Source organism: Sapajus apella, unplaced genomic scaffold (genome assembly GCF_009761245.1).
Source record: "Sapajus apella isolate SASKATOON/1434 unplaced genomic scaffold, GSC_monkey_1.0 scaffold62, whole genome shotgun sequence".
In the NCBI taxonomy this organism is placed as follows: domain Eukaryota; kingdom Metazoa; phylum Chordata; class Mammalia; order Primates; family Cebidae; genus Sapajus; species Sapajus apella.
In genome coordinates, this window is record NW_022437002.1 from 17761620 (window position 1) to 17788126 (window position 26507).

The 26507-nt window shown below is 40.3% G+C and overlaps 2 protein-coding genes and 1 pseudogene across 2 annotated transcripts in view; 1 reads left to right on the forward strand and 2 right to left on the reverse strand.

Moving 5' to 3' along the window:
- The first annotated feature begins 2796 nt into the window (after positions 1 to 2796).
- LOC116529097 lies at positions 2797 to 3202 on the forward strand (annotated as a pseudogene).
- Positions 3203 to 5923: 2721 nt separating this feature from the next.
- Positions 5924 to 26507, reverse strand: part of IPP (intracisternal A particle-promoted polypeptide) — a 43829-nt gene continuing 23245 nt past the window's right edge. The window contains exons 4-7 of the mRNA XM_032246563.1: positions 23884 to 24021; positions 20610 to 20732; positions 16733 to 16953; positions 5924 to 6900 (exon numbers count right to left, since the gene is read on the reverse strand). Of these exons, the coding sequence (XP_032102454.1) occupies positions 6676 to 6900; positions 16733 to 16953; positions 20610 to 20732; positions 23884 to 24021 (707 nt within the window). The 3' untranslated portion in view covers positions 5924 to 6675. The remainder of the gene's footprint in view (positions 6901 to 16732; positions 16954 to 20609; positions 20733 to 23883; positions 24022 to 26507) is intronic.
- The window catches only part of LOC116529487 (60S ribosomal protein L29-like), a 4957-nt gene continuing 1162 nt past the window's right edge, over positions 22713 to 26507 (reverse strand). The window contains exon 2 of the mRNA XM_032247415.1: positions 22713 to 23363. Coding sequence (XP_032103306.1) covers positions 22843 to 23319 — 477 coding nt within the window. The 5' untranslated portion in view covers positions 23320 to 23363 and the 3' untranslated portion in view covers positions 22713 to 22842. The remainder of the gene's footprint in view (positions 23364 to 26507) is intronic.

Consider the following 26507-nt stretch of genomic DNA (forward strand, 5'->3'; position numbering starts at 1 on the left):
TCTTCTTCTTTCTTCTTTCTTCTTCTTCTTCTTCTTTCTTCTTCTTCTTCTTCTTTCTTCTTCTTCTTCTTTCTTCTTCTTCCTTCTTCTTCTTCCTCCTTCTTCTTCTTCCTCCTTCTTCCTTCTTCTTTCTTCTTCTTCTTCTTTCTTCTTCTTTCTTCTTCTTCTTTTCTTCTTCTTCTTTATTCTTCTTCTTTCTTCTTTCTTCTTCTTCTTTCTTCTTCTTCTTCTTTCTTCTTCTTCTTTCTTCTTCTTCTTCTTCTTCTTTCTTCTTCTTTCTTCTTCTTCTTTTCTTCTTCTTCTTCTTTCTTCTTCCTCTTCTTCTTCTTCTTTCTTCTTCTTCTTCTTCTTTTCTTCTTCTTCTTCTTCTTCGTCCTTCTTCTTCTTCTTCTTCCTTCCTCTTCTTCTTCTTCTTCTTCTTCTTCTTCTTCTTCTTCTTCTTCTTTCTTCTTCTTTCTTCTTTCTTCTTCTTTTGTGCCTTCTCTGCACTAGCAGGTCTTGAACTCCTGACCTCAGGTGATCCGCCTGCCTTGGCCTCCCAAAGGGCTGGGATCACAGGTGTGAGCCACTGCACTTGGCCAGATAACTCAAATTTCATAAGTAAATTATATGCATATGATTTCCACTCTAGTGATTCTTATTGTGAAGAGATTTATTAGACTTTACAGAAGTAACTTGTTTACCTTTTTTTTGAGACAGTCTCACTGTCATCCAGGCTGCAGTACAATGGCACCATCTTGGCTCACTACAACCATTGCCTCCTGGGTTCAAGTGATTCTCCTGCCTCAGCCTCCGGAGTAGCTGGGACTATAGGTACCTGCCACCATGCCCAGCTAATTTTTGTATTTTTAGTAAAGACGGGGTTTCACCATGTTGGCCATGCTGGTCTCTACTCCTGGCCTCAGGTGATCCACCTGTCTCAGCCTCCCAAAGTGCTGGGATTACAGGCATCAGCCACCACACCCAGCCCAACTTGTTTATTATCTTCTGACACACCTGTAATGGATTGAATTGTGTGATGAAGCCCTAACCCAGAGTACCTCAGAATGTGGGCTTATTTCTAGATAGGGCCTTTACAGGGATAATAATGTTAATATAAAGTGATAAGAGTGGTCTCCAATTCAATTTGACCTGTGTTCTTAGAAAAAGGGAAAATTTGGGGACAGATGCATACAGAGATAATTGTCATGTGAACATGAAGATGGCCATCTACAGGCTAATGAGAAAGGCATGAAATAGATCCTATCCTCACAGCCCTCAGGAGGAACTTACTCTGCCAATACCTTGATTTCATTCATATTTCTAGCCTCAAGAACTGTGAGATGTTAAGTTTTTGTTAAAATTTGTGTGGTGTTTGGTTAACAGCAACATGAGCAAACTAATACAATACCATAGAGCTAGGACCTCATTCTGATCATTGAGAAGCTTACCAGTTAAAGTCCATAAGTCCATGGCTGAAACAACTATGGAATCTTCTTTCTTTTCTTTTCTTTCTTTTTTTTTTTTTTTAGATAAGGGGCTGGACAGATGCAGTGGCTTACACCTGTAATCCCAACATTTTGGGAGTACGAGGTAGGCAGATCACTTGAGTCCAGAAGATCAAGACCACCCTGGGCAGCATGGCAAAACCCCATAGCAAAAATAAATAAAGGATATGGCTGTGCTGCTGAGGCTGGCATCAAAATCCTGGCCTCAAGTGATTCTCCTGCCTCAGCCTCCTGAGTAGCTGGGACTACAGGTACACACCACTATACTTAGTTAGGCTTTATTTTTTTATTTTTATTTTTTTTTATTATTTCGTGTTCTGGGATTTTTTTATTTTTTAAGACAGGATCTCACTCTGTTGCCTAGGCTGGAGTGCAGTGGCACAATCTTGGCTCACTGCAGCCTCAAGCTCCCAGAATCAAGCAATCATTCCACCTTAGCCTCCTTAGTAGCTGGGAGTATAGGCATGCACCATCATGCCTGGCTAATTTTTTTTTTGGAGAGGGAGTTTCACTCTAGTTGCCCAGGCTGGAGTGCAATGGCACAATCTCAGCTCACCATAACCTCTGCCTCCCTGGTTCAGGCGATTCTTCTGCCTCTGTCTCCCGAGTAGCTGGGATTACAGGCATACATCACCACACCTGGCTCATTTTGTATTTTTAATAGAGACAGGGTTTCTCCATGTTGATCAGGCCAGTCTCGAACTCCCAACCTCAGGTGATCCGCCCACCTCAGCCTCCCAAAGCACTGGGATTACAGGCGTAAACCACGGTGCCTGGCCTGTACTTTTTTTGAGAGAGGTGTTTGTAGTCAGTCTCAATCTGAGTCTACTCAGATTGTTTTAATAAGGAAACTCACTTCTTTGCTACTAAATTGCAAGAATGCTATACATATTTAAGATTTGTCCATAATCTGGGCCAGGAGCGGCGGCTCACACCTGTAATCCCAGCACTTTGGGAGGCCCAGGCTGATGGATCACAAGGTCAGGAGTTCGAGACCAGCCTGACCAACATGGTGAAACCCCTTCTCTACTGAAAATACAAAAATTAGCCGGGCGTGGTGGCGTGCGCCAGTAATCCCCGCTGCTCAGGAGGCTGAGGCAGAATTGCTTGAACCCAGGAGGCAAAGGTTGAAATGAGCCAAGATCATACCACTGCACTCCAGCCTAGCGACAGAGCGAGACTCCGTCTCAAAATCTGAATTAAATAAATTATTTTCCAGAATGGAGGCAAATACTATTTTTAGGCTAATCGCCCAATTTTGCTTAAAAAATGCTGTTTTCGAAGTCAGGCACGTTGCTCAGCAGCAGCCGCAGCGCGTGCGTCTGTGCCTCTGGGCAGGTCTCCGGGTCCCTCTGCCATCATACCAATGTTCATCGTAAACACCAACGTGCCCGGTGCCTCCGTGCTGCACGGGTTCCTCTCCGAGCTCACCCAGCAGCTGGTGCAGGCCACTGGCAAGCCACCCCACTACATTGCGGTGCACTTGGTCCCGGATCAGCTCGTGGCCTTGGGCGGCTCCAGCGAGCGGTGTGTGCTCTGCAGCCTGCACAGCATCTGCAAGCTTAGCGGCGCGCAGAACCGCTCCTAACAGGAAGATGCTGTGCTGCCTGCGGGCAGAGCGCCTGCGCATCAGCCCAGACAGAGTCTACATCAACTATAACATAAACGCGGCCAATGTTTTAACTTTACACTGGAACAACTACACCTTCACCTAAGAGCCGCGCCAAACCCGCGCTGTCTGCACTGGCCTGACCCAGGAACCCCGTCACAAGCAGTGTTCTAGGCCTGCCCACCCCCACCTTCTGGTGGGGAGAAATAAAGTTTAGAAAACAACAACAACAACAAAAAGCTATTTTCCAGGTGAATTACAGTGTATGCTTCTTTAAGAAAACTGATTTTTAAGTACATTTGATTAAGTACATTGGCAGGAAACTTAGAAGCATATCAAATTGTTAAGCATTTTGGCGGTAGATCACTTTAATCATTTCTCAAAAAACAATTAAATGTAAAACTAAATGTGCAAGTCCCTAAAGTTAAAACAAACTAAAAAACTTGTGCAATCCTACTACAATTTGGTAACCCAGAATGCCACTGATAAAGTAATACAAAGAAACCAAAAAAATCTAGATACTTTATTAGTACATTCTTTTAGAAACAATGTTTTAATTACCTAAGAAACAATAAGCATATTTACAATTACCTATTTTCAGAGATCTTCGGGACCTGTTAAACACTGATTGTCCTGACATTACATTTCTGCCACAGCTGTGCAAAACACCCCCCTTCACAGTGTCATTTTCAGTTGCCACTAGACAATAATGAGAAATAAGTTGTAAAAGTATTTTGTAAATCTGTTTTGAATAAGAATACAGATTCTCTGTAACTGGAAATAATAAAGGCACATGAGTTAAAGCTTAGTCTATAAATTATCTTTATACTTTATTCTTTGACATCTTACAGATCTCTATACAGACATCCATGACCCTTCAGATTTTCAGGATGCCCAGAAAAGGAAACACAGAGCTTCCTGTCAGCATTATATAAGCTTTTCCTAATAAATGCATATGGCTAAATTATAAAGAAAGCATACTTGTGGATTAAACCAAATATTATTTTATTTTATGTTATTTTATTTTGTTGAGACAAAGTCTTGCTCTATGGCCCAGACTGGAATGCAGTGGCTGGATCTTGAGTCACTGCAACCTCCTCCCAGGTTCAAGCAAGTCCCTGCCTCAGCCTCCTGAGCAACTGGGATTATAGGTGTGTACCACCACCCGCTGTTAATTTTTTGTATTTTTAGTAGAGACAGGGTTTTACCATGTTGGCTAGACTGGTCTTGAACCCCTGACCTCAAGTGATCCGCCCACCTCAGCCTCCCAAAGTGCTGGGATTACAGGCATGAGATACCGTGCCCAGCCTAAACCAAAGAATTTGGATATGAGTGCTACCTGATTCATTAATACAATTAAAGGTTTTCTATCTAAATAAGTTGATGATTCTTATATTAATATACTTTAGGACCTTAGTAAAGAAACGGTAAATCAAATCTGTAAGTCAACTAGTTAAATTTTACCATATGTGTCCAGGTGACTCACACCTGTAATCCCAGCACTTTAGGAGGCCGAGGCTGGTAGATCACCTGAAGTCAGAAGTTCGAGACCAATCATGATGAAACCCCGTACAAAAAATTAGCTGGGCATGGTAGTGGGGGCACCTGTCATCCCAGCTACTTGGGAGGCTGAGGCAGGAGAATCACTTGAACCTGGGAGGCGGACATTTTAGTGAGCCAAGTGTGCCATTGCACTCCAACCTGGACAACAGGAACGAAACTCCGTCTCAAAAAAAAATTTTTTTACTGGATGCAAGATATATATGGCTCCAACTTGCCAGCAGAAATAACTTGAAAGTAACCCCATCACAAACCCAGTGAATCTTCCTCTTTTAAATGAACAGAGAACAATTCTTTAGAATACTTCTCAGGGAGAAAATGAGAAGTTTTGAAAAGCAGTTTTGGGTCAAGGGGGCTTTTCAAAATACACTTATGAGTCAGTGTCTATAAAAAGTTTCACAAGTACCTACAATTTAGCCCTCTACATCCAAGCAGTAGCTTTGTAGTGTGCTCTTACTTAGGTTTGTCCAAACACAAATAAAGTTCACAAAGCTTTATAATCTAATAAAATTCCCTCTTCCTAAAGCCAAACGGATAATTTTGATGACAACAATCTAGCAAAAAAGGAAGAAAGAAGAAATTTTTTTTTTTTTTTTTTGAGACAGGGTCTCATGCTGTCACCCAGGCCAGAATGCAGTAGCACAATCTCAGCTCACTGCAGCCTTGACCTCCTGGGCTCAAGTGATCCTGCAACCACAGTCTCCCAAGCAAATGGGACCACAGGCATAAGCAACCATGGCTGGCTAATTTTTACATTTTTTTTTTTGATAGAGATGGAGTCTCGTCATGTTGCCCAGGCTGGTCTTGAACTCCTGAGTTCAAGTGATCTGCCCACCTCGCCTCAGCCTCCCAAAATGCTGGGATTATAGGTGTGAGCCACCTCGCCCAGCCTAAAACAGGAATAAATTTCTTTTTTTTTTTTTTTTGTAATCATTTTTAATCTTCCTCTAACACAATAAGCTCCTTTTCTAGCCGGGCGCGGTGGCTCACGCCTGTAATCCCAGCACTTTGGGAGGCCGAGACGGGTGGATCACGAGGTCAAGAGATCGAGACCATCCTGGTCAACATGGTGAAACCCCGTCTCTACTAAAAATACAAAAAATTAGCTGGGCATGGTGGTGCGTGCCTGTAATCCCAGCTACTCAGGAGGCTGAGGCAGGAGAATTGCCTGAACCCAGGAGGCGGAGGTTGCGGTGAGCCGAGATTGCGCCATTGCACTCCAGCCTGGGTAACATGAGTGAAACTCCGTCTCAAAAAAAAAAAAAAAAAAAAAAAAAAAAAAAAAAAAAAAAGTTTGGGGTGAGTGAAAACTCCTGGCATCAAATAAAAGTAGGAATTTGTTTCATTGACTTTTCTCTGTAGCTCAAACTATGGCAATGGAAAATTATGCTCTGGATAGAATTGTGAATATACAGAGATCTTTAAATTGTGTCATTGATATTATTTCTACATCACATAAAGGTTACGTTACAACTTATATTGCACTGAAGAAGTAGCTAAAGGGGCTATTTGCCAGGGAGCTTCTAGTAAATAATTTTTACAAATTTATAAAATAGGACTTGTCTACACTTAACTGGAGAATTCTACAGCATAAATGGCATTTCTACTTTTATTAAGCTTGGTAATTCTGTGTGAGCTCTTTATTAATTGAGATATATTCCATATCTGTTCTCACTTACATTTTTAGAAAAATCACTCTGTAGTTTAGTTTTTTTTCTTTTTTCTTTAAGAGGCAGGATTTCATTCTATTGCTCAGAGCGGACAGCAGGTAGCATGATCATAGCTCACTACGTATAACCTCAAATTCCTGGGCTTAAGTGATCCTTCTGCCTCAGCCTTCCAAAGTGCTGGGATTTTGGACATGAGGCCACTGTGCTCAGCCTCATTAGTCATTTATCTACCAAATACATGGAAAACTCAAAGACTCAGAGGGTCTTATCACCAAATGTACATTTGCTTTGCAAAAGGTCAGATCCTGCGTTTTCAAAATATTCCTTATGCTCTGTTATGCTTTATATTTCACAGCACAGCAACACCCCCTTCACAACGACTGGTGATCATGTTACCAATTTCTGTCCATGTATCTGAATGAGGGTTATAAACTTCGACTGAGTCCAAGGTACCTGGGGCCAAAAAATCATGGCTGGAAGATCGACCTCCAGAGACATACAGAAGACCATTGACTGCCACAACACACATGCCTGCTCTAGGCACTTTCATTGAGGCAACTTCAACCCACTTTTCCTGGTTAAGAGAAAAAAAAAAAAATATGTTAGCATTGTTATGAAATGATGGAAAGGAAACCACTGAGAAATTTGATATTCCAGTTCTTTTTACATGTCTAAATGTAAAACAATCTAGTCAGGTAAGCATACAGATTTTTTGTTTTTGCTTTTTTCCTTGGAGACAGGGTCTCACTCTGTCACCCAGGCTGGACTGCATGGCATGATCTCGGCTCACTGCAGGCTCAACCTCCCAGACTCTAGAGATCCTCCTGCCTCAGCCTCCCGAGTAGGTAGGACTACAGGTGTACACCACCATGTCTAGCTAACTTTCTATTGTAGAGATGGAGTTTCACCATGTTGTCCAGGCTGGTCTTAAACTCCTAAGCTCAAGTGATTGTCCCACCTCAGCCTCCCAAAGTGCTGGGATTACAGGTGTAATCTGGGCACCCGGTCCAGAATATTTTATAATAAACTTGAAGTAGCCATGGACAAAGTAAATTTAGAGGAATATATTTTTTTAAAAGGTCTGATTATAAAATATGATCAGGAGATGACCTAGAAATCATATACAGGACAACATTCTAAGAAACAAAGTCTCATTCAAAAATAAGCAAGTCAAAAGAACCACAAAGTTCCAAGGAGAAAGCAGCTTATAAACCAAAGGATTTTTTTTAAAAACGGAGTCTTGCTCCGTCACCCAGGCTGGAGTACAGTGGCACGATCTCGGCTCACTGCAACCTCTGCCTCCCTGGTTCAAGCAATTCTCCTGTCTCAACCTCCTGAGTAGCTGGGACTACAGGTGCCTGCCACCATGCCCAGCTAATTTTGGTATTTTTAGTACAGACAGGGTTTCACCATATTGGTCAGGCTGGTCTCGAACTCCTGACCTCAGGTGATATGCCCACCTCAGCCTTCCAAAATGCTGGGATTATAGGTGTGAGCCACCGCGCCCTGCCAAACCAAAGGATTTTTTAAAGCCATTAGTATTCTAACAAGTCTTAAAAATGTTCAAGAGAATGACACAGCATGGAACATCTGGCTGATTTATTTGACCATGGAATCCTTTTTACAAGGACCATCCAGTGGAGTTAGTAATCTGCAGAACATATTTTCAAAAAGGTGGGCTAACCAGGGGTTGGGAACAATATGGTATAGCCTGAGAACAATGATTTTCCCATATTAAAAGTCATTTCAAAAAAAAAAGAAGCATATGTCAAAAAAGGAAATTGTATGTTGCACACAGGCCAAAAATATTTACTATCTGGCCTTTTACACAAAAAAGTTTGCTAACTCCTATTATACATTGTTCTCTGAAAAAATTTCAATATGCTGCTATAGCCAAAATGACTAGCAGTGTCCTACGTGAGGGAAACATCCATACTCAGAAAACAAGAAAGCTACTAAAGGTCCTAAGAAGTAATTAGGAGAACAAAGAGCAAGTAACCAGGTAATGGGAGAACAGATTATCAATCTTTAAATAAAGCATATGATGAACAAAGTTTTTTTAATCATTACAAGTGAAGACTGATTATTCATCAATGTTAAAAAGTGAATTTTTGAGAATAGGGACTTGAGCTTCTCATCCTGGTACCCACATAGGTACTCGGATAGTGCCATCACATTATAAACAGTTAATGTACATTTGCTGATGTGAACTTAAGTTAGATTATGAAATACTAAACCAGGGACAATTCTTTGAAAATGAAGGACCAGATTAAATTTGAAAGCTATTTGATCATCTGAAAGTACAGAGCACATCACAAAGCTGATATAACTGAAAAAAATACTCATACTTTAAAAGATAAATACAGTCTCAAAAATATCCATTTCTGGTTAAGATAAATTAGGGTAACTTGGGTTATGTTTATAATTAGAGAGAACTAACCTTTGCTCTCCCACAAAAATACCCCTTGATAATAATAAAGGGAGCTTAGGGCTCATCCTATATTGTTCCTATTTCATTTCTACCAGTGTATTAGAACTATAGGTTTGCTTTTTAAATTTTTATTATTTTATTTTTGATTTAATTGACACGTTCTTATCTGATATAGTTTACTTTTTATCCCATGTTACCTCAAAAAAAAAAAACCTCTGTAAGACCACTAACATGTTTTACATTATGTTTACGGCCTGGATTTGTAATGCAAATTGTTAGTAGGTAGTCAATAACAATAAAATTTCATATTTATGCATAAAAACCAAGGTAATACATTATTAATAAGACTTAATTTGAAACAAAAATCTATTCATTTCAAAGCCATTCATTTCTAATACAGAAAGTACCCTAAAAAAGTTCACTTTCTGTATCAGATAAACCCAAAGAGAATCATGGAGAAAGGCATTTGAAATGCCACCAAAGTTTAAAACTTGTCAGAAATGAGAATCAAAATCCTCATGCTTTACAACAAGACATAGAAGTCCATTCTTGCCACTTCAACATTATACTGGAGGTCCTAGCTAGGGTAAGGAGGGGAAAACAATGAAATAAAAGGCATCTTAGTTTAATTCATATTTAAGAAGTAAACAATTTTTTTTTCTTTTTTTTTTTTTTAAATCACTCATTCATTTATTCATTCATTCAATTCTGTTTTATTCTATTCTGTTCTGCTCTGTTGTATTCTATTCTGTTTTGTTTTGTTTTTTAAGATGGGGTTTCTCCATGATGGCCAGGCTGGTCTCGAACTCCTGACCTCAGGTGATCCACCCACCTCGGCCTCCCAAAGTGCTAGGATTACAGGCGTGAGCCACCGCCCCCAGCACAAGAACAGTGTTTTTAATAAATGATGCTGAGACAACTGGATACCCAAATACAAAAGAATGAGGGTGGATCTCTACCTCACATCACATATAAAATTAAATCCCCTCAAAATGCATCAAAGACCTAAATACAAATATTAAAACTATAAAACTCTTAGAAGAAAGCATAGCTGTAAGTCCTTATGACCCTGGATTCAGCAATGCTTTCTTAATTATAATAAAAGCATAAGTAACAAAGGAAAAAAATAAATTAGACATCAAAATTTAAATTTTTATGCTTGAATAGCATCAAGAAAGTGAAGAAAACACACATAATGGGAGAGAAAATTTGCAAATTATATATTCGATAAAGGACTTGTATCTAGATTATGAAAAGAACTCTTATAACTCAATAATAAAGACAAATAATCCAATTTTAAAACATAAATTCAATAGATATTTCTTCAAAGAAGATAAACAGATGACCAAAAAACACATGAAAAGATGCTTAACATTATTAGCCATCAGGGAAATGCAAATCAAAGCCACAACGAGATACCCATTTATACTTACTAGAACAGCTATGAAAGAAAAAGCAAATAATAACAAGCATTGGATGTGGAGAAACTGGAACCCTCAGACACTGATGGTGGTTATATAAAATGGTGCAGATAGCTTAGAAAACAGTCTGGGAGATCCTAAAAAAGGTTAAACATGGTGAGGCGCGGTGGCTCACACCTGTAATCCAAGCACTTTGGGAGGCTGAGATGGGCAGATCAGTTCAGGTCAGGAGTTCAAAACCAGCCTGGCCAACATGGTGAAACCCTGTCTCTACTAAAATACAAAAATTAGCTGGGCATGGTGATGTGTGCTTGTAATCCCAACCACTCTGGAGGCTGAGGTACAAGAATTGCTTGAAGCCAGGAGGTGGAGGTTGCAGTGAACCAAGATTGCCCCACTGAACTCCAGCTTGGAAGACAGAATGAGACATTGCCTCAAAAAAACAAAAAAACTCTCAGACATTAGATAACAGGCAATGTAAAACTGTGATCCCTGAGAAACTGAAACAAGGTAAACATAGCTAGGGAGAGGCTTTCTGAAAAGAGGTACAAGGAAGGGGATCTGAAGCAGAGTATGATAGCTGATACAGAAGACAGAGATCAGAGTTTGGTACAGTATAGAGGTCCCCTTCATAATATTTACAATGTCTGTCATCCAATCAAAAGTAAACAGAAATGTGGAGAAGCCAGAAACAAAATGTTACTCAAACCAGGAATTTAAAAAGTGAAAAAGCTAGGCACCGTGGTACATGTCTATAGTGCCAGTTACTCAGGAGGCTGAGGCAGAAAGACCACTTGAGCTCAGGAGTTTGATATCAGACTGAGCAACATAGCAAAACCTTGTCTCTAATATTTTAAAAGTCAACAGATACAGATCCAAACATTACAGAGATGATGAAATTAGCAAAGACTTTAAAACCAGTATTATTAATTGTTAGGGGATCCAAAGGAAAATATGAACATAAGGAGAGAAAAGAAGATCTAAGAAAACAGATCTTCTAGAGCTAAAAAATACAGTATCTAAAATGAAAAATTCCATAGATGGTATTGAACACAGCGATCTAGAAGTCTGGATACTCTAAAGGATTAATAAACTTGAAGACAGAGCAAAACAAACTACCCAAACTGAAGCACAGAGAGAAAAAAGAGTGGGAAAAAATTTAATATATGCATATGCACATATGTATAAATAACTGGAGTCCCAGAAAGACAGGAGAATATTTGAAAAAATATGGCAGAAAACATTCCAATTTGATTAAAGCTATAATCCCACAGATTCAAGAAGTACAGTGAATTCCAAGAAGGTTAAACACAAAATCCCAACAAGACACATCATAATCAAATTACTGAAGACCCATGATGAAGAGAAAATCTTAAAAGCTGACAAAGAAGAAATACATTACATGTGGGGGAACAAAGAGAAAAATCACTACTGACTTCTTGTCAGAAACAATTTAAGAAATTAAAAAACATCTTCAGGGTGATGAAAGATAAAAAAAAGCAACCTAAGGCCGGGTGCAGTGTATTATCATACACATAATCCCAGCACTTGAGAAGCCGAGGTGGGTGGATCACCTGAGTTCGAGACCAGCCTGGCCAACATGGTGAAACCCTGTCTTTACTAATAATACAATAATACAAAAATTAGCCAAGCATGGTGGCGCACACCTGTAATCCCAGCTACTCAGGAGAATAGGCAGGAGAATCACTTGAACCCTGGAAGTGGATGTTGCAGTGAGCCAAGATTATACCATTGCACTCCACTGTGGGTGACAAGAGTGAAACTCATCTAAAAAAAAAAGCAACCTAAAATTCTATACCCAGCAAAAAATCTTTCAAAAATGAGGACAGGTTGGGTGCAGTGGCTCACACCTGTAATCCCAGCACTTTGGGAGGCCAAGGTGGGTGAATCGCCTGAGGTCTGGAGTTCAAGACCAGCCTGACCAACATGGTGAAACCCCATCTCTACTAAAAAATATAAAAATTAGCAGGGTGTGGTGGTGGGCACCCATAATCCCAGCTACTTATGAGGATGAGGCAGGAGAATTGCTTGAATCTGAGAGGTGAGGTTGTAGTGAGCTGAGCTCACATCACTGCACTCCAGCCTGGGCAACGGAGAAAAACTGTCTCAAAAAAAAAAAGAAGGAGAAAAAAAAGACAGTTTTAGAAAATAAGAGAAGTTAATCACTACCAGACCTGCATGGGAATATTAAAAGAAGTTCTTTGAGCCGAGAAAACGATGTGAGACAGAAATTCAATTCAACACAAAAGAATGAATAGAACTATGCATTGGAACCAAATTATTTTCTGTGTGAAAAAAAAAAAAAAAAAAAAAAAAAAGAATAAATAGAACTAGCAATAGTAAACATATAGGTAATTATAAAAGACTTTCTCATTTTAAAACTTTTTGAATATATTTATATAAAACACACATGAGTTTTACAACACATAGAAATATAGAAGTTGAACAATAGCACAAAGTATAGGAGGGGGAAATATATATATATATATATATATACTTTTGGGGATCTAAAGAAAAATATAAACATGAGAACAGAAAAAGAAGACATAAGAAAACAGATCTTCTAGAACTAAAAAATACAATATCTAAAACAAAAAATTCCATAGATGGGATTGAACACTGTGAACTAGAAGTCTGGATACTCTAAAGGATTAATAAACTTGAAGACAGAGCAAAACAAACTACCCACACTGAAGCACAGAGAGAAAAAGGAATGAGAAAAAATTAATAGAGCTTTAATGGCTGTGGGACAATATTGGGTGGTGTTACTTACATATATGTATAATTGGAGTCCCGGGGGGGGAAAAATATATATATATATTTAATTTTATTTTAATTTTCCCACACACACACACACCCCTAAAAATATATATTTTTAAAACAATTTTTTTTCCTTTTTTGAGACAGAGTCTCACTCTGTCACCCAGGCTAGAGTGCAGTGGCACAGTCTCAGGTCACTGCAACCTCCACCTCCTGGGTTTAAGTGATTCTCCTGCCTCAGCCTCCAGAGTAGCTGGGACTACAGGCATGTGCCACCACACCCAGCTAATTTTTGTATTTTTGGTAGAGACAAGGTATCACCATGTTGACCAGGATGGTCTTGAACTCCTGACCTCAGGTGATCAACCCGCCTCTGTCTCTCAAACTGCTGGATTTGAGCCACCGTACCCAGCAAAAGTGTATTTTTATAAGGTCCTTTCTTTCTTTCTTTTTCTTTGAAAGTCTCGCTCTGTTGCCTAGGCTGGAGTGCAGTGGCGCCATCTCCTCCCGGGTTCAAGCGATTCTCCTGCCTCAGCCTCCCGAGTAGCTGAGACTACAGGTATGCACCACCATGCCTGGCTAATTTTTTGTATTTTTTTTTTTAGTAGAGAAGGGGTTTCACCGTGTTATCCAGGATGGTCTCGATCTCCTAACCTCAGGATCTGCCCACCTCGGCTTTCCAAAGTGCTGGGATTACAGGCATGAGCCACTGTGCCCAGCCAAGGTCCTCACTTTCAAGTGATACAGTATATTGTAGATTTCATACACTAAAAATATAAAATGTAAACCTGTGATATTATGAAGTACATACTTAGTCTTCAACCCACTTTCTGGCAATGACTGATGGCTGGAAGCCCATAGTTAGCTTCAGAATGGGGGCTGGTCACCAGAAGGACCAAGACATGATTAGAGGATTAGAACTTTCAGTCCCATCCACTGACTTCCAGGGAGGGGAGAGGAGCTGAGGGTTAAGTTAATGATTTAATCAATCATGCCAATGTAATAAAGTCTCCATAAAAACCCGAAAGGGCTGAATTCGGAGAACTTTCTGATAGTTGGGCACCTGGAAGTTTTTAGAGGGTGGCATAACCAGAGAGGGCATAGAAGTACCATGCCATACCCACATACCTCCCCTATGCATCTCTTCATCTGTATCCTTTGAAATATCCCTTATCATAACCTGATAAACATAAGTTAAGTGTTTCCCTGAGTTCTATGAGCCACTCTAGCAAATTAATTGACTCCAAAGAAGGTGTGAGAACCCCAACTTGGAGCCAGTTGGTCAGAAGTTCCAGAGGCCTGGACTTGGACCGGTGCCTGAAGGAGGGGGCAGTCATGAGGACTGACCCCTCAACTCTGAAGTCTGAGGCTATCTCCACATAGATAGTAGCAGAATTTAACTGAATTACAGGTCACCTAGCTGGTGTCTGCTGCTTGATGTATAGGGGAAAACCCACACACAGATTCACTCACAGAAGTTGTCTGTGTTAATGATTGTTGTGATGAAAACATGAGTAGAAAAACATGTTGAGTATGTATTTTCTACCCACAAAATCCTAAAGCCATCACCAAGAAAAAGGTTGAAGAAATATAGCTAACTAGGCAATAAAAGAAATAAAATAGAATACTAAAACAATCAACATAAAGATGAAAAGAGGAAAAAAGAATCAAAGAATAGATTTCATACACAGAAAAGAAACGGCAAGGCCAGCCACGGTGGCTCACACCTATAATCCCAGCATTTTGGGAGGCCAAAGTAGGGGGATTGCTCAAGGTCAGGAGTTTGAGAACAGCCTGGCCCAAATGGTGAAAGCCCATCTTTACTAAAAATATAAAAATTAGCTGGGCATGGTGGTGGGCACCCATAATCCCAGCTACTCGGGAGGCTGAGGCAGGAAAATCGCATGAACCTGGGAAGCAGAGGTTGCAGTGAGCCAAGATCACGCCACTGAATTCTAGCCTGAGCAACAGAGCAAGGTTCTGTCTCAAAAAAAAAAAAAAAAAAAAAGAAAAAGAAAAAACAAAAACAAACAGCAAAATAGCAGTCTACAAACCAACCATATTTGTAATTACATAAAATATAAGGCTGGGCACAGTGACTCATGCCTATAATCCTAGTACTTTGGGAGGCAGAGGCATGTGGATCACAAGGTCAGGAGATGGAGACCACCCTGGCCAACATGTAAAACCCAGTATCTACTAAAATACAAAAAATTAGCCAGGCATCATGGTGCACACCTGTAGTCCCAGCTACTCAGGAGGCTGAGGCAGGGGAATCGCTTGAGCCCAGGAGGCAGAGATTGCAGTGAGCCAAGATCGTGTCACTGCCCTCCAGCCTGGCGACAAAGCAAGACTACGTCTAAAAAAAAAAAAAACAAAAAAACCCCCATATATATATATATACATGAGCTCTAAAAAACATTTGAAGTCAGAGATTGTCAAAGTGAACTTAAAAAAAGACCACAACTATATGCTGTCTACAAGTTCAATCTGTAAAGATACAGAGAAGCAGAAGGAAAGAAAAAGATATACTATACCATGAAAACACTAATGAAAAGAAAGCTTAGCGGCTAGGTGTGATGGCTCATACCTGTAATCCTAGCACTTTGGGAGGCCAAGGCAGGCAGACTACTTGAGGTCAGGAGTTTAAGACCAGCCTGGCCAATGCAGCAAAATCCCATCTCTACTAAAAATACAAAAAGTAGCTGGGCATGGTAGCACATGCCTGTAATCCCAGCTACTCGGGTGGCTGAGGCACAAGAATCCCTTGAACCCAGGAGACAGAGGTTGCAGTGAGCTGTGATCATGCCACTGTACTCTAGCCTGGGTGACAGGGTGAGACTCTGTCTCAAAAAAAAAAAAAAAAGTATACTTCAGTATAAAGAATTACCAGAGGCAAATCAAAATATGTGAAGCAGCCAGGCGCAGTGGTTCACGCCTCTAATCCCAATCCCAGCACTTTGGGAGGCCAAGGCAGGCAGATCATGAGGTCAGGAGTTCGAGACCAGCCCACCCAACATGGTGAAACCCTCTTGCTACTAAAAATACAAAAATTCGCTGGGTGTCATGGTGCATGCCTGTAATCCCAGCTACTCAGAAGGCTGAGGCAGGAGAATCGCTTGGACCCAGGAGGCGGAGATTGTAGTGAGCCGGGGTCGCGCCACTGTATTCTAGCATGGGCAACAGAGCAAGACTCTATCTCAGAAAATAAATAAGCCCCCCGAGTAGCTAGAACCAAAGGTGCATACCACCATGCCCAACTAATTTTGTTATTTATTGTACAGACAGTCTCACTATGTTGCCCAGGCTGGCCTTGAACTCCTGGGCTCAAAGGATCCTCTCATCTTGGCTTCCCAAAGTGCTGGGATTACAGGTATGAGCTACCATGCCCAGCAGTACAAAAAAGTTTTTTTAAATTAGCTGGGCAGGAGTTCAATGTTACAGTGAGCTATAATAATTATATCAGTACACTCCAGCATGGGCAACAGAGCAAGACCCTGTCTCTAAAAAAATTTAAAAATAAATATATAATCCAGAAAAGAGCAAACTCAATTAAAAACAAACAGAGAAAAGGGAAAACTAAGAACAGAAATCAATATAACAGAAAATTGACAATAGAAAAAAGCAATGACACCGAAAATTACTTCTTTGAAAAGAAAAAAAGGAAAAAAAGTCCATGAATGATCAATATCTGAAAGACAGTATATCACCACAGATCATACAGACATTAAAAGAATACCAGGAGACTAAACATCTGAAATCATCCAACCTACCTCTTCAAAGGAATATTTTTCTACAGTATGAAGAGCATCTTGGGTCTCATTCCATCCTCCAATAGAATAGATGCAGTCATTGAGTGCAGCCACGCCAACATATGCTCTCCTGGTTCCCATTGGAGGAAGTGGAGACCAACGCTTGGAAAGTGGATCATAGACTTCAAAAGAACGAAGTTCTAGTCCTTCATTGCTGATGCCCCCAATTACATAAATTAAACCTGGAAATGAAATATTTTTGCTCAGGTGCCATAGAAAGTAAGATACAAATACTGATGAAAAGTAATGACTGTGATCTATGTTTCCTATGCTGATGCTATGTTTAATCTAGGGCTTAAAATATTATTTAAGAGAAAATCAACTTTGTGAAGTTTATCACCTCACTATTCGGCAAGTTGCAAAAAACGAGTGGAATTAATTTAAAATGGCATTGAGTTTTCAAATAACTTGAAATAATCTGTCAACCAAGGATTTTCTTTTTTTGGTGATGGAGTTTTGCTCTTGCTGCCCAGGCTGGAGTACAATGGCATGATCTTGGCTCACCACAACTTCCACCTCCTGGGTTCAAGCGATTCTCCTTCCTCAGCCTCCTGAGTAGCTGGTATTACAAGCATGCACCACCATGCCCAGCTCATTTTGTATTTTTAGTAGAGATGGAGTTTCTCCATGTTGGTCAGGGTGGTCTCAAACTCCTGACCTCAGGTGATCCACCCACCTTCGCCTTCCAAAGTGCTGGGATTATAGGCGTGAGCCACCATGCCCAGCCCAGCCAAGGATTTTCTATCTAATTGTCTGCTTGGTGATCTCAGGTTCCAGATCCCCTGCTACCACCCATATATACAACAGGAAAGAGGTTGGGTGTGGTGGCTCACACCTGTAATCCCAGCACTTTGGGGGACCGAGGTGGGCAGATCACAAGGGGAAGAAATCGAGACCATCCTGGCCAACATGGTGAAACCCCCTCTCTACTAAAAATAATACTAAAAAACGGCCGGGCGCGGTGGCTCAAGCCTGTAATCCCAGCACTTTGGGAGGCCGAGGCGGGTGGATCACAAGGTCAAGAGATCGAGACCATCCTGGTCAACATGGTGAAACCCCGTCTCTACCAAAACTACAAAAAATGAGCTGGGCATGGTGGCGCGTGCCTGTAATCCCAGCTACTCAGGAGGCTGAGGCAGGAGAATTGCCTGAACCCAGGAGGCGGAGGTTGCGGTGAGCCGAGATCGCGCCATTGCACTCCAGCCTGGGTAACATGAGTGAAACTCCGTCTCAAAAAAAATAAAAATAATAATAATAATACTAAAAAAAAAAATTAGCCCAGTGTGGTGGCGTGTGCCTGTAGTCCTAGCTACTGGGGAGGTTGAGGCAGGAGAATTGCTTGAAACTGGAAAACAAAAGTTGCAGTGAGCCAGCATGGTGCCATTGTACTCCAGCCTGGTGACAGGGTGAGACTGTCTCAAAAAAAAAAAAAAACCATGGATTTTTTTTTTTTTAGAGATGGGGTTTCACCATGTTGGCCAGGATGGTCTCAATCTCTTGACCTCGTGATCCGCCTACCTCAGCCTCCCAAAGTGCTGGGATTACAGGCGTGAGCCACCGCACCCAACCTAGAAACATGGAATTTTTTTCCCTTAAAAAATGTTATGCACTTAAGCTGGGAATGACATGGCCCTCTTCAGTGATGGCCTATCTGTTGCTCAGCTGGACATAAAGTAGGGAATTTAAATTTAAATAGTATGTGGCTAAATTAAGGTATCAGAATCAATTACTACAGTATACATTTGGGCACAGTGGTTCACAATCCCAGCACTTTGAGAGGACAGGGCAGGCAGATCACTAGAGTTTGAAACCAACCTGGGCAAAAAATACAAAAAATACAAAATCAGCCAGGCATGGTGGTGCATGCCTGCAGTGCCAGCTACTCAGGAGACTGAGGTGGGAGGATAGCTTGAGACTGGGAGGCACAGGTGCAGTGAGCCAAGATTGCACCACTGCACTCCAGCCTGGGCAATAGAGCCAGATCTTGTCTCCAAAAAAAAAAAAAAAAAAAATTACTACAGTAAAATATAATGTAATTTACATAGAATTTCCTTATAAACTCTGGCAATCTACAATTATTTTTGAATCTCTAGTGTTGTTCTTCATCTTCCAAAGTGAGGAGTTATAAAGAATGATATTTTAAGAAATGTGGGCTATATGTTAGTAAACTTGGGTTTTAGTTCCAGCCTTGCCAGTAACCAGCTATGAAAAAGCAACTCACAACCTTCCTGATCTCCAGCTTCCACATCTATACTTAAAGAAACTAAAATAGGTAAGTTCAGGCCAGGCGTGGTGGTTCACGCCTGTAATCCAAGCACTTTGGAGGCCAAGGCAGGCGGATCACCTGAGGTCGGGAGTTCAAAGACCAGCCTGACCAACATGGTGAAACCCCGTCTTAAAAAAAAAAAAAAAGAAAAAGAAAAAGAAACAGGTAAGTTCAAAGATCCCTTTCTAGTTAGCTCTATGATTTTAGGTGGGATGATAAAAATAATAAATAGAAAACAATATAACATTAAACATAAGATATAGTTGGCACCGCATAATTTGCTAGTGGAAATCAGAGAAGGTAATCACAAAGCAGAAGGAACTTGAGCAGGCTAGGCTGTCATACTACAATGGGAAAGTTGTTTTCTTCTCCACAGGTGCATATAAATCAGCTTTCCAATCCTAGACAGAGAATCAGGTTCTAGTTAAAACAGCTTACTACCTACCTCTCAGAGTGTAGTAGATAATTAAAATAATGTTTGTATACCACTTTAATATGTAACATAAAATTTTTTAAATCTGTCACAGAATTATATGCTATGTGAACTAAATCACAATGTACTTTGTAGAAAAAAAAAAAAAAAAAGCTAAAGAAACCTACAAATAGAGACCATGAAAATAGTTTTTATTTTTATTTATTTTTTGAGACAGAGTCTCACTGTTGCCCAGGCTGTAGTGCAGTGGCACCATCTCACTCACTGCAACCTCCATCTCTTGGGTTCAAGCAAATTCTCCTGCCTCAGCCTCCCTAGTAGCTGGGATTACAGGAGTGTGGTACCATGCCCAGCTAATTTTTGTATTTTTAGTAGAAATGAGGTTTCACCATTTCTTTGGTCTGGCTGGCCTCAAACTCCTGACCTCAGGTAATCCTCCTGTCTCAGCCTCTCAAAGTGCTGGAATTACAGGCATGAGCCACCAAGCCTCAAAATTGTTTTTGATACTCTCTTCCTACTTAGAAATATTTGCTTAGATGTTCATGGGAGAAAAAAGATAATAACAGATAACACTTTAAATGCTTATTTTGCTAGTCAGATATTCCTGCTTATTTGCAATTTTTAATTCTAGCCTTGTTTATTTTGAAAAAAAATCAATTATTTTGGCAATACAGAAATAAAAGTCAATGATAGGAGGCAAAAAGCAGAACTTCTATGCTGCTAATATCAGTCATTTAATACTAACAGACCTAAAATATACTTTTGTGAAAATAAGGCCTCAAACTCAAACAGTTTTGCAGAACCACATTTTGAGGAAAAAAAAATTTTTTTTTTTTGAGACAGAGTCTCTGTTGCCCAGGCTGGAGTACAGTAGCGCAATCTTGGCTCACTGCAACCTCTGCCTCCTGGGTTCCAGTGATTCTCCTGCCTCAGCTTCTCAAGTAGCTAAGTCTACAGGCGCATGCTACCACATCCAGGTAATTTTTGTATTTTTTAGTAGACACAAGGTTTTACCATATTGGCCAGGCTGGTCTCAAACTCCTGACCTTGTAATCTGCCTGCATCGGCCTCCCAAAGTGCTAGGATTATAGGGGTGAGCCACCATGCCCAGCTGAGGAAAAATATTTTATAGTCATTACCTTGCATTTCACAGCACCCAAAGTAGTAGCGTGACACAGCCATGTTGCCCACTACTTCCCATTTATTTTCATCAGGATCAAATCGTTCAATTGTGTTCCCTATCTCAGCTCCAACCCATCCACCTGTAACAAAATAGAAAAATGTTTATTTCTGGGATAAAGAAATCTTATTTATGACAAAGACCTTACAAAAAAACATCTAAACCAAATACTTCATATTATGGATGAGTATCACATGAACCAAAGAGGTTATCTGTTCCACGATCACATGAAAAAGTTAGAATCTGACCATGAGTAGAACTCAGGTCCTTTGCAAAATTGATGCTCTTCTGAGAAAAAAAAAAAAAAAAAAAAAAAAGAATTCAAGTATTTTAATTCGGTGTCTAATTTTCACTAAAGACTAAAACAAAACAAAACGAAACAAGCCCCAAAACTTCAATATATTGCATGGGAAAGATGGTATTTTGCAAAACTACCTTTTGAAATGACTTCTGGCTATTCAGAATATTTATCTTAATCAAGGACAGCTCCAAGTCTAATCAGTGTATGCTGTGTATTTGGTGTAATTTCAGGAACTTCAAAAAGGCCCTTAATCCCCACAACAACATGTTCTCCAATTCTTAAAACTGAAAATATTATTTCCCAAAAATTAACTAAAAAATGCAGATACATATGGAAGTAATAGAATATAATAGATTAAATCCACCTTCAGGTAAGTGATATTTTTTACACAATAGGTTTTGATCGGGGGAAGACCCTGAGTTAGAGTGAACTGAAGGAATGACAAGGAGAAAATAGGGGAGACTGAGGGCTATGTCAACTTATAAGTTCCCTAAGAACAACCTTGGTTCTAACATCTATTACACAGATAATTAAAGAAGTAGAATAGCTTATTCATAATCATTCACTACATCTACAAAAATAAAAATAATATAGTGCAGAATTTCCTTGTGATACATTTAAGCTTTTGGCATGTGCTTTCTTATATTAGACATAATTAGGCCACTAGGCAGAGTGGTAAAATGTTATATGTTGCCGGGCATGGTGGCTCACACCTGTAATCCCAGCACTTTGGGAGGCCGAGGCGGGTGGATCACAAGGTCAAGAGATCGAGACCATCCTGGTCAACATGGTGAAACCCCGTCTCTACTAAAAATACAAAAAATTAGCTAGGCATGGTGGCGCGTGCCTATAATCCCAGCTACTTAGGAGGCTGAGGCAAGAGAATTGCCTGAACCCAGGAGGTGGCGGTTGCAGTGAGCCGAGATCATGCCGTTGCACTCCAGCCTGGGTAACAAGGGCGAAACTTCCTCTCAAAAAAAAAAAAAAAGTTATATATTTAATTAAAATAATAAGATTTAACTACTCAGCTAAAGGACTTCACTGGATGTCTCATCTGTACTTCATCTCCAGTGATACAATTTTGAGAAGAATTTAAAGAGCTGGCAAGCACATTTACAGCACACAGTAGCTCCAGGGCTACCTGCAGAAGAATGTGCATAACTAGCAGCTTGGTCAGCCAGCCAACTGGCCAGGCAGGCATCTACCATCTGCCCAAGAACTGATGCACCTGCCCAACAAGGCTCTGCCCTGCAGGTGCTCAGGTCCTCCTGTACCATTCCCTGCCTGAGTGCCTCCTCAGGATGGACAGCCCAGGAGCATCACCCCAACCCCCCCAACCCCTACCTACACCTTTCCCTAAGACCTTGCACAGCCTCCAGAGTATGCAGATTAAAGCCAATTGGTTTTTTTAAAAAAAGAATTTAAAGAGCTGAAAAGAGGGAAAGATCATCTCCACGGTAATCAGGACCCAATAATTTAAATAATATTAGCTATCTTTACAAACATACCATATTCTCACTTCTTTGTGGGATCTAAAAATCAAAACAATTGAACTCATGGAGATAGAGTAGAAGGATGGTTACCAGAGGCCGGGAAGGTTGGTGGGGGGTGAGGAGGAGGTGGGCATGATTAATGAGTACAAAAAAACAAAAACAGAAATAATGAATAAGATCTAGTATTTGATAGCACAACAGGATGACTATAGTCAATAATAATTTAGTTATACATTTAAAAATAACTAGAAGAGTATTGCTTTAGTTATTCTTTTTTTTTTTTTTCCTCCCTCATGTTTATTTGTACAAATAGCACAGGAGGACCCCAGCCCCATGCAGATGGCAGCCCCGAGGGGTCGCACCAGTCCTTCTGTCCTCACGTTGGCAGACAGAGATATCTACTCTGAAGCCTTTGCAGGGGCCTGGGCACCTTTGGGAGCCTGAGCTGGAACTGAAGCTGGAGCTGCAGCCTGGGCCTTGTTTTGATCCTTAGACTTGGCCTTGACTTTTGGCTGGCAGAGCCTGAGCCCCTTGGCAACACGTGCACGAGCACGCTTCCCAAGCTTGGGGTGGGCAATGTAGGCAAGTCGATCAAGCTTGCGGCTGACACCCCCCTTTGGGATCTTGGGCTTAACCTCCTTGGGCTTTACGAGAGCCTTGATGGCCTTGGCACGTGCACTCATGGCCTTGGCATTGTTGGCCTGCATCTTCTTTAGGCCCTTCTTGTTGTGCTTCTTGGCAAAGCACATGTTCCTCAGGAACTTGGGGTCCACCCCTTTAGGAGATTCATATCTTTGTGATCGGGGTTTCTGGATACCATTTCTGTGCCATTTTCGGGACTGGTTGTGTGTTGTGTGGTTCTTGGACTTGGCCATGTCTGCACCTAAGCCGCGGTTTCTGAAGCGCCTAGGACCAGCTGCTTTAGTTATTCTTTTTTTTTTTTTGAGACGGAGTTTCACTCATGTTACCCAGGCTGGAGTGCAATGGCGCGATCTCGGCTCACCGCAACCTCCACCTCCTGGGTTCAGGCAATTCTCCTGCCTCAGCCTCCTGAGTAGCTGGGATTACAGGCACGCACCACCATGCCCAGCTAATTTTTTGTATTTTTAGTAGAGACGGGGTTTCACCATGTTGACCAGGATGGTCTCGATCTCTTGACCTCGTGATCCACCCGCCTCGGCCTCCCAAAGTGCTGGGATTACAGGCTTGAGCCACCGCGCCCGGCCTAGTTATTCTTAATAACTGGATTGTTTATAACACAAAGGATAAATACTTGAGGGGCTGGATATCCCATTTTACATGATGTTATTATTACACGTTGTGTACCTGTATCTCATGTGCCCCAAAATATATATACCTATTACGTACCCACAAAAGTGAAAATTAAAAATAAGTACATAAATAATATTAGCTATCTTTAAATTGAACAGCATAATTACCCAAAGCATAGATAGCTCCATAACACACACACACTCCTAAACCACAGCGAGGATGATTCATTGAAGCTACAGTTGTCCACTGTTTAGTAACTGGATCATAGCATTCAGTACAATCAAAAATCATCGAATCCTTTTCACCTGAGTTAAATAAAAGAGACATATATTAGAAAGTTTAGTAATGCTAATAGATTAGCACCATTGTATAATATTCAGTAGTATTCTCTATTGTCAAAAATGCAACCATTATGTCTGATTTTATGCTATTCATTAACTTTCATTTGCCTATTAATCATTATTATGAATCTATTGCACTGTCATTTATTAAAGCCCACTTATGAAACAGAGGCACAATTTTTCTATTATCTATTTCTACCACCCATGCAATCCATGTAATTTTTTAGGACACAATTTACATTTTAACACTTCTATGTTTTTTTCATGTATTAGTTTGGGTGGCTGGCCCTGGTACAATTTGAGTTTAAATGTAATCCTTTTCTAACAACAAACAGAAAATGAAACTTTTAAAAAAAGATACCTGAATTTTCATTTTTGGTATTTATTTATTTATTTTTAGAGACAGGGTCTGGCTGTGTCACCCAGGCTAGAGTGCAATGGTATAATCATTGCTCACTGAAGCCTTGAACTCGTGGGCTCAAGTGATCCTCCTGCCTCAGCCTCCCAAGTAGATAGAACTATGAGCATATGCCACCATGTCCAGCTAATTTGGAATTTTAAAATAAGATATTTAAGAGTAAATCTAACCAAAGATTATGCAATGCCTCTAAGGATAACATTGGTAAATTTTATTTAGATAAAACTTTAAATTATGGAACATCTAAATAAATAATGTTCATGAATTATAAAAGTCAATGTATCATGAAGATTTTTCTATTAAAAAAAAGAGTCAATGTAAAGATGATAGTTATCCCCAAATTGATTTATAGAGTTAATGTATTCCCAATAAAAAAAAATCCATTTTTTAACAGATTTGACAAACTAATTCTAAAATTCATATAAAAGCACAAAGGACCTAGAACAGCCAAGCATTCTCAGAAAAGAATAAGGAGAGAGAAACAGTCCCATCATATATCAAGACATATAACAAAACTATAGTAATTAAGAAAGGGATAGACAGAGAGACTAATGGAACAGAAAAAAGGATTCTAGGAACAGAGACATACATATATGATTACTTGATAGAAGACAGAGTTGGCACTACAGAGCAGTGGGGAAACAACAATCTTTCATGCTAGGATAATTGATTATACATCAGGAGGAAAATGAAATGAATTTCCTACTGCATATTATCCATAAAAACTCAATTCCAAGTAGATTACTGACATAAAGGGGGATGGAAAAATTATAAAACTGTATAAAACAACGAAGGTATGGATCCTTATGACTTTGGAATATAGAAGGATGTTTTAAATAGGGTGCAAGAAACATTAACCATAAAGGGGAAAAAATAAGAGATTTGACTACATTAAAATTTAAAACATCTGTTCATCAAAGGATACCATAAAGAGAACAAAAGATGAAACAGCAGAGTAGGAGAAGATATTTATAGCATATATGACTTTATGAGGGCCTAGAATCCTGAATGTAAACAAAATTCCTATTGTGCATAAAATAGTTAACATAGCAGGCCTAAAACTGCCTGTCCTTAGAAAGGCCTATTGCAAGGTTGACCCTTTGCTGGAATCTGGGAACATGGCTGGTTAACAGTTCCCCACACTGAAATGAAATTTTCCCAAAATGGTAAGAGTGGCTCCCTGTGCTTAAACTGTACAAACAATGTGGTTTATGATGAACACATGCTTTCTTTTTTTTTTTTTTTTTTTTTTTTTGAGACGGAGTTTCACTCTTGTTACCCAGGCTGGAGTGCAATGGCGCGATCTCGGCTCACCGCAACCTCCGCCTCCTAGGTTTAGGCAATTCTCCTGCCTCAGCTTCCTGAGTAGCTGGGATTACAGGCACGCGCCACCATGCCCAGCTAATTTTTTGTATTTTTAGTAGAGACGGGGTTTCACCGTGTTGACCAGGATGGTCTCGATCTCTTGACCTCGTGATCCACCCGCCTCGGCCTCCCAAAGTGCTGGGATTACAGGCTTGAGCCACCGCGCCCGGCTGATGAACACATGCTTTCATTCTGAGGGTCTGGAATTTGGGTATGTGCTAGGAAGAAAGAGGTTATGTGATCAGCTGCCAACAAAAACTTTGGGCACTATGTCTCTAATGAGCTTCCCTGGTAGACAACACTTCCCACATGTTGTCACAACTAATTGCTATGGAATTACGCATGTCATGTATGACTCTACTGGGTTTGGACTCTGGAAAGCTGTCAACAGTTTCCTTGCAGACTTCATCACATGTGCAACTCTTCCTTTTGCTGATTTTGTTTTGTACATTTCACTATAATAAATCTTAGCTGTGGATACAATTACATGCTAAATCTTGCAAGTCCTTTTGGCAAATCACTAAACCTGGGGGTGGTCTTGGGGACCCTGATGTACCTACAAATCAACAAAACAGACAATTTTTTAAATTGACCAAAGATTTTAAAAGTTACTTCTTGAAAGGCCGGGTGCGGTGGCTCAAGCCTGTAATCCCAGCACTTTGGGAGG